Source organism: Arachis ipaensis, chromosome B05, assembly GCF_000816755.2.
Source record: "Arachis ipaensis cultivar K30076 chromosome B05, Araip1.1, whole genome shotgun sequence".
NCBI classification, from domain to species: Eukaryota; Viridiplantae; Streptophyta; class Magnoliopsida; order Fabales; family Fabaceae; genus Arachis; species Arachis ipaensis.
In genome coordinates, this window is record NC_029789.2 from 35,010,520 (window position 1) to 35,018,353 (window position 7,834).

The 7,834-nt window shown below is 40.7% G+C and overlaps 2 protein-coding genes across 6 annotated transcripts; one reads left to right on the plus strand and one right to left on the minus strand.

Annotated features, from left to right (window-relative positions):
• Window positions 609-5,101, plus strand: LOC107643404 (protein TWIN LOV 1). Of its 5 annotated transcripts, none has more exons than XR_002362750.1 (7): window positions 609-1,685; window positions 2,701-2,908; window positions 3,017-3,081; window positions 3,229-3,308; window positions 3,396-3,473; window positions 3,564-3,627; window positions 4,775-5,101. XR_002362750.1 is itself a non-coding variant. In XM_021123571.1 (7 exons), exons 1-7 carry the CDS (start codon window positions 1,052-1,054, stop codon window positions 4,925-4,927), a joined length of 1,179 nt encoding a protein of 392 aa, XP_020979230.1. In that variant the 5' UTR covers window positions 610-1,051; the 3' UTR covers window positions 4,928-5,101. The 5 variants fall into 5 exon arrangements, 2 of the variants coding, with proteins under 2 accessions (XP_020979230.1, XP_016202531.1); XR_002362751.1 differs by having other exon boundaries at window positions 3,396-3,453; window positions 4,775-5,097; XR_001620844.2 differs by having other exon boundaries at window positions 610-1,685; window positions 3,418-3,453.
• Window positions 5,238-7,828, minus strand: LOC107643402 (aldehyde oxidase GLOX). Its single transcript, XM_016347044.2, has one exon. It carries the CDS (start codon window positions 7,741-7,743, stop codon window positions 5,977-5,979), a length of 1,767 nt encoding a protein of 588 aa, XP_016202530.1. The 5' UTR covers window positions 7,744-7,828; the 3' UTR covers window positions 5,238-5,976.

Genomic DNA, 7,834 nt, shown 5'->3' on the forward strand with positions numbered 1-7,834 from the left:
AGGATGTGGGTTTTTGTAAAGGGTCAAAGCAAAACGACGTAGTTTTTAGGTATAGGAACTTATTTGTCCAATTTTTGAAAGGTTTAATTATTCTGTTGATCCTTATAGTTTCGCAAAATTTTCAATTAAGTCCTTATACTTTTTTTCTTTTAATTGAGTCCTTGCACCGAATTTTTTTTAATTGGGTCCCTACACTTTTTTTCTTTTTATTTAGGTCCTTATACCAATTCTTTTTTTTAGTTGGGTCCCTATAAAATTAAGTCAATTACTACTAAGAGGGACTTAATTGAAAAAAAAATTAGTGCATGGACCCAATTAAAAAGAAAAAAAGTATAGAGACTTAATTGAAAATTTCACGAAACTATAAGGACCAATGAAGTAATTAAACCTTTTTGAAAGTATCCTTCTGGTCAGCAGTCCACGTATCAACCAGTCATGCCATGTCATCAGAACGGAGCCACGTCAGACTTTTTCATTGGATCTAACGGAGACAATGGCACGGAGAGACTCATCCGTCCAAGATTTGTGAAGGTCAAAAATTTAAAAATATTTTTAAATGCGCATAGACAAAAATGTCCACGGACCAAAAGTCAGACACGTATTCGTCCTTTACTCAAAAGAAAAAATCAGAGAAAATCGTGTGACTCCGGTTCGCTGCGTAATTGAACTGCGTAGTCCTTCTCTCCTCCTCCATTCCTTTCTTCCTTGCTTGCGTCTCTCTCTGCTCACACAACACAAACTCACAATCACCGTCACAATCACACTCTCTTCAGTTTCACCTCTCTTGTCTACTCCTTCTTATAACCCGTCATAATCACCATAATAATTTCAACTAAACTACACACTTCATTTCATTCATGGGTATTACCCACATGTTCTTCTTCTTCCCTCAAGCTTCAATTTTTCAGCTTCCACTCAAACCTTAAAGCCTCCACTAACCGAAGAACAAAACCGTTATTGAAACCGCAACAAGTACACAGTGCCCCAACTTACCACATGGGATTGGGATTAATAACCACCCAAGCAACGACCAAATCCCAGGTAGCCTTTCATGGAGTCATCATCATCAACATCATCATCATCGACAAGAAGAACAACATCAACCGAAATAACATCAACATCGTTGATGGCGATACAGAATTCCTTCGACTCCGTTTATTCCCGCTACGCACGAGAGGCGCTCGACGAATTGCCTGGTAACTTCACCATCACCGACCCATCAATCCCAGGCCACCCAATCATCTTTGCCAGCCAAGGCTTCCTCAAGATGACCGGTTACGACCGAGACGAGGTTGTCGGAAGAGGTGGGGCCATGTTCCAAGGTGATAGAACTTCTAGAAGGTCGGTGATGGAGGTCAGGGAGGCCGTTAGGAATGACCGGAGCTGCCAGGTCAGCTTGCTTAACTACCGCAAGGATGGGACACCCTTTTGGATGCTCTTTCATGTGAGTCCTGTTTTTGGAAGGGATGGTGGCCGGGTTGTTCACTTTGTGGCGGTTCAGGTTCCTTTGGAAGGGAGAAGGCTGAGGAGGCGACGGTCTATTGGGTGCCGGAGAGGTAGCGCCGATGACGGTGGTAGTGGCGATTATGTTCTCGGGTGTTGTAGGAAGGAGGTGTGCAATGATAACAGCTTGGAGGTTGAGTTAGTTTCTTCCATGGATCACGGGTTGGACCATGATACTAGAGGTTTGTGTTCTGGGTTCAAGCAATGCTACATAGTTAGAATTTTTGTTATTTGAAAATTAGGATTTTACTAACGAGCGTTTATAAAGTAACTGGTTAAGGAGTCAAAATTAGAATGTTTTGTTATAAATGCAAAAAATTATGATCAAACCTGTGAATTCTTTTCCTGAGGGCACTCATTATTTAGATTATCATAATGGTGGAATGAAAAAAAAGTTCTTTGATTAAAGACTGAAAAGCTTTTACTTTGTAGTAGTTTTTTATTTTTATTTTTTTCTATAAATTAGATTTTAGGGTATGTGAAAGTAGTAGAACTTGTTTCACATAAATGTTTGGTTGAGGTAGGATTAGGAAGGTTCCTTATCTCCTGGAGTTTGTTGAAATTCCTGAGGACGTATAACTTTTGTACTCTTGTGGCCAGTGGGGGATTTGTGTCACGGGATCTAAATGACCCGAACGTGCGGCATACCTGATAGGATACTTTTATGAAAAAAAAAACTTCATTAAATTGTTGAATGCTTCACGTTCATGCACTGTTTGGTACTTCTGTTCTGGTTGATATACTTTGGTAGCTCTTGGCTTTGTAACTGTCAGTTTCTGTGGTGACCCTTTGGCAAAAAGCCTCCCCCCCTTCCTTTCTGTTTCTTTTAGTTAATAAAAATTCTCTGATTGATCATTGATTGTCCTCTTGTTGGGGGGAATTGCCTATGATACCCTCGTGAACAGTGCTTCAAGTAATTTGGTAATGTCCAAATTTAATTTGTATTTTCTATTATTAATCATGGTGAATTCATCAAATGAAGATTTGAATTTTGATGAATGGTGTATGTTATGACATGCAGTCATCTGGTTCATATAGCCAAATCACTTAGTAGGATGAGGCTTAGCTACTAATCTAGTATTTTTATGTTATCTATTATGTTAAATTCCTAGTGAAGTGGCGTTGTACATTGAAGCTCTGATTGGTTAGGGACTTGGGGTTTGGTATTTACTGATTTGTTAGCTTTGTGACATTCAGAATTGGACAGTGACAAGCCGTGTGAGGCAACTGACGACGAGAAGAGAAGCGCGATGGTTGCAATGGACAACATTTTTTCTGTGCTAACTCACTACAGCGAGTCAACAGGCAGATTGGTATGTAGAAAGAGATGCAGCATACCTGACATGGGTCTTCTTAGCACTTCCTTGATTATTTCTCTTGGTAGAATCAAACAAAGCTTTGTATTGTGAGTTATTGAAAAAGACTAGTTTTCTTACTTCACAGTAAGTTCTATGCTTTTGGCAGATCTTTAATTCATTTATATGTTGTTTGTTGAATTTGAGTTTTCTCGCAGAACTAATCCGCATTTACCTGACATGCCTATTGTATATGCCAGTGATGCCTTCTTGAATTTGACAGGTTCTCCAACTTTCATGTTATTTAAATTAATAATATCCCTGTTACAATTACAGTTTACATCAAATACGGTGACACCTGATCTAAGGATAAAAGCCATTAATTCAGATCGATGATTTTGTTTTCAATAAAACCTTATTTCTTGAATAGGTTATGCAAGGGATGAAGTTTTGGGCCGCAACTGTAGATTTTTAGGTGGACCGGATACTGATGACTCAACTTTATATCTGGTATAATAAGCTGTTATTGTCATAGTTCTTCAATAATTGTCTTGTAACTTGGCTATTTAAATTAGTGGAAATGGACCACTTGGTTAGGTACTTTGCTTTTTGCTTACAGATAAGGGAAAGCATTAAAAATGAACAACCATGCACAGTACGTATTTTGAATTACAGGTTAACACTTTCCTTCACTTTTGCTTATGCTTGCAAGCTGTGAATTTTATTTGTTTGACATGCTCAATCAATTTACCACGATACTAACAGGAAGGATAGAAGCTCATTTTGGAACCTTCTCCACATCTCACCCGTACGTGATGCTTCTGGCAAGGTAGTGTTATGCATGAGCTATTTATATGCTGAACTATGCATCTTAAATGTCTCTGTTTTTCACTCTCTGCTAGTCATTTTTCTCCCCCAGTCTGTTTCAGCATTGAGAATATTAAAATAGTCAAACTTGGAAAGGGCCTTGACTCATTCCATGACAATTGATTGAGTGCTATTGTTTTGGGTGGCTTTTTGAAGGTTTCTTGTATTGTTATTTTAATCAGCTAGGTTGTAATGTATAACTATATTTAAATTTGTAGAGCTTGGTTATTTTAATCTGCTTTATGATCCTAAACTCAAAGTCCCGCATTCTGCACGACTATTGTTTTGTTGCACTAAACAATTAATTAATTTACTTGTAGAAGGTTGGGAAAGCCAAGAGGTCAGAGTTGTGCATTTTAATAATGTGGTAATAACTATTTTTTCTTGGTGGGGTTGCTAAGAGTGCATTTGGTTTGCGTCTTCATTTTCTGTTTTCATTTTCAGTGTTCTGTTTTTCTAGATTTTGTAAAGGAAAAAGTGAAAACAATAAAATTCTGTTTTCTGTTTTTACTTCCTGTTTTCACTTTTTCCTTCATAAAATCCAAAAAACAGAAAACACTGGAAATGAAAACAGAAAATGAAAATGCAAACCAAATACACCCTAAGCTTCTTACAGTTTTAATGGTGATCAAACTGTGGTCTTTACTGTATGGTTGCGCACTAGAAATTTTCTACCCTTATCTTTTTTAGTCCATGAGGTGAATGAGTCTCAATTCAGCTATAAGATTGCTGCCTTTTGACTTGAAGGACCGGTCAGGGTTTCAAATTTTGGAAATAGTCAAGTCAAGCCCTGTGCATTGAGCCTCATTTTTAGTCCATCCAAGTCAAAACCTAATCTTAATGAAGTTACAATGTATTCAATATTGCCTAAATGCAGATCATATGATTGTAACTATATAATTTTTGGTGGCTTCATCAAATGCCTGCCTTCTAGTTATAGATATGTTAGTTGCAGAGTAGAGTTTATATGATCTGATGGTTAAATGCCAAAAGCCTTGCGGTGAAAGAGTTGGAGCTATAATTTCAGTTATCAATTGTCATAAGAAAACTGGCTGTATTCGCCTTTTACATGCATGTAGTTTACCTTGCTGAATTGCGTGTTTGCTCAGGTAGCATACTATGTTGGTGTTCAAATAGAAGATGAGTGTAAAAACGAGGACAGACAAGGCTTGAGCCCTGAGAAGAGGCAGCTTAGTGTGGTTGGTGTGGTGAAGGTTGCTGTCAGGAGTTTATCAATGCATGCTGGATCTTCAAAGTCATAGGATGATTATTTATTACTCATATTATGCCGACTTTCCAAAATGTTATTACCCGTTCACAAAATTATCAATCTCAACTGATTGATCGTTGAGATGATATGAGCAGAAAATACTGATTTATGTAATCCATAGTGTCCAAGCAATTATAAGAAAAACATTCTACTATCGATAAATAAATTAATTGTGTTCTCTCCCATGTGCCTGTCAGCTGTATTTATGTTATTCAGCCATAAATTTTATCTTACTCGATTGACTTGCAATGACTTCTTTTCTCCCTTTTCTTAGCATGTCAATCAAATTGTTCCTCTCCTGCATCGGTTATTTTATTTGGAACGTAACTAGAGATGATTATTTTTGGAGTAACTATATTATGTATACACAAAATATTAATTCTTTGTATAGAATATATATTCATACATAAATATATAATGACTGATTTGTGGTTAATTTTAGTTGGGGACAAATTGGTAACACCAAGAAGAAAAATAGACAGCATTTGAACTGAAGCAGAGAACGCAGCTTCAGAGAGAATATAGATGTCCCATAAATAGAAGCCGAAATACTGAGCGAAAGTAAACATTGAATCACCCAGTTCTGTTTATAATTTTATATTATAGATGTAAGCGTGTACAAACTAACTAAACTGCACTGATTGACTGAAGCACTTAACTGAACGAGACTAGCTAAGTGCTAGCAAGGTACAAAATCTTCCGATAAGCATTTTGGTTACACTGAAACTGATGATGCAATAATGGCTTCACATAAATGGACACACGACAGATTACTCTTATTACACTGAAACTCTTATTACTTTATCACAGGCAGTACTACACTAGCAAATAAATTCAATGGTAACTCAGATTACCAAAACTGCTCGATAATTTAGAATAAAATAGAAATTTCCCAAAAGAATTGAGATTTTTATCTTTCTGTTTTAATAGAAGTGCCCTCCAAAAGAATGGTGTCTAAAAACCCAAGCCACTACCCCTACATACAACAATATTGCCACAGAAGCAAATGATGACGACTTGCTGACATCACCTCACTTCACTTCACTTAACCTGAACCCAAACAGCTACACTGGGAACCCCTGCATGCACGACAAACACCATGTAATACCCAGGCGGCGCCACCGTCGGCGAAGGCGGTCCACGCGCCGTCACCTTAAACTCGGACGCCGCCACCTCCTGCAACGCCGCAACGTGGAGCACCACCACACGCTGGTTCATCGAGAAAGAGTGCGTCGTAAACGATGGCGCCACAAGGGCCACACTAATCCCAGCCAAAGAACGCCGCAACGAAAACGTAACAGAAAAATTACCACCATACGACGCCGTATTATTCGTAGCTTCGACCGCAATAATCGAAGGCCTTAGGGTTTCGAATTCGGGTCCCAAATAATCCGGATAATAAGCGTCCAAACTCAACTCTGTCGGGTACGGGTACGCCTGAAAATCATAACCTCTATGTGGGTTGCTCCCACCCACTAATATTCTGCCATCTGGCACCAACACAGCTGAAGAATGATACATCCTAGCGGTCTTCGCCGGCGCCAGTATCTCGAACCGGGATAACGGTTCATGTAAACCGGGTTTATATAAAACCGGATACCGAACGGGGTTCGCTGCATTTTCCCACCCAGCAGTTCCGTTCGCCGCGCCATTAATTATAACGACGTCACCCGTTGGAAGAAGAACCATATCCGGCATGACACGTGGAAACGGCATCGTCTCCATGATCCATTTGGGTTCAGGGTCGGTCACCCGAATCCGACCGCATGTCCTCGAAGCCTCAATGAAGATCTTGTTAATGTTGGCCAAATTGAACGCGCCGGGAAACGCGCCGCCGCATATCATAATTTCCGCGTGGGGTAATCGGGTCGGGTCGTCCAACCCGGAGAGATGAATCGGAAGCAAGACCGACGAGCCGGTGCTAGGGTAGTTCCGTTTTTCTATTCCGGGTATCACCGGGAACTCGCGGAGGACAATGTTGCGTTTGTAGTCGAGCAAGATGGATCTCCGGTTAGCAAAGACGAAGAGGTTCCCGTCGGGGAGAAGGTGCAAGAACGGATAAAGATTGTTCTCCTCGCCGGGGTTGCTATCCCTCGTGACCTTCAAGAATCTGAGGAAGAAGAAAGAGTTAGGGTTTTCCGGTGCAGTGAAGATGCTGTTGGGATCGACGAATTCGTAGGTGAAGGAGTTTCTTCCACCAAGGACGATGATTCTTCCGTCGGGGAGGATCTGATTCGAAGCGTACCAGCGGGAGGAAGTTAGGTTCCATGGAAGTTCGAGCCAGTCGCAGGTTTCAGGGTGCTGAGGACAGGGTGAGAAGGTGCGGAGCTTGTTGTGGCCGTCGTTGAAGCCGCCGGTTTGGAAGAGTGTGCCGTCGAGGGAGAGAGCGCCGGAGGAGCACCATGCGTCGGTGAGGATGGTGAGTGGGCGGAGGGTGTTGAGGGAGAGGTCGTAGAGGACGGAGTGGGCGGTGCAGTCGAGTTTCAAGGCCATGTCGCGGGGGTTGAAGCGGCAGCGGCTGAATGGGAGGGAGATGTTTGAAGGACCGAAGTCTGTACGGTCGAAGATAACTACCTTGTTATCTCGCATTACTTGCATGTGCATGGCGGAGATGCCTATGCTTCTTTGCAGCTGAACCCAGTGGCCTCCCGTGGTTGCAGCCATCGGTTCTGGGTTGAAGGGTGAGCATGCAATGTTGTAGAAGAACGTGAAGAGGAAGAGCAAAGATGGGGCGTTCTTGATCTTGAACGCCATGGTGGCTTTACTTGTGTGTGCAGTGGTCACTCCAATCCTCTCTCTCATATACATACATATGTAATATAAGAATAACAATGGAGCCTTATTGTTTTGTTAAAAGAAAGGGGGCAAAAAAAAAAAAAAACTGTGTTATTTATGATGG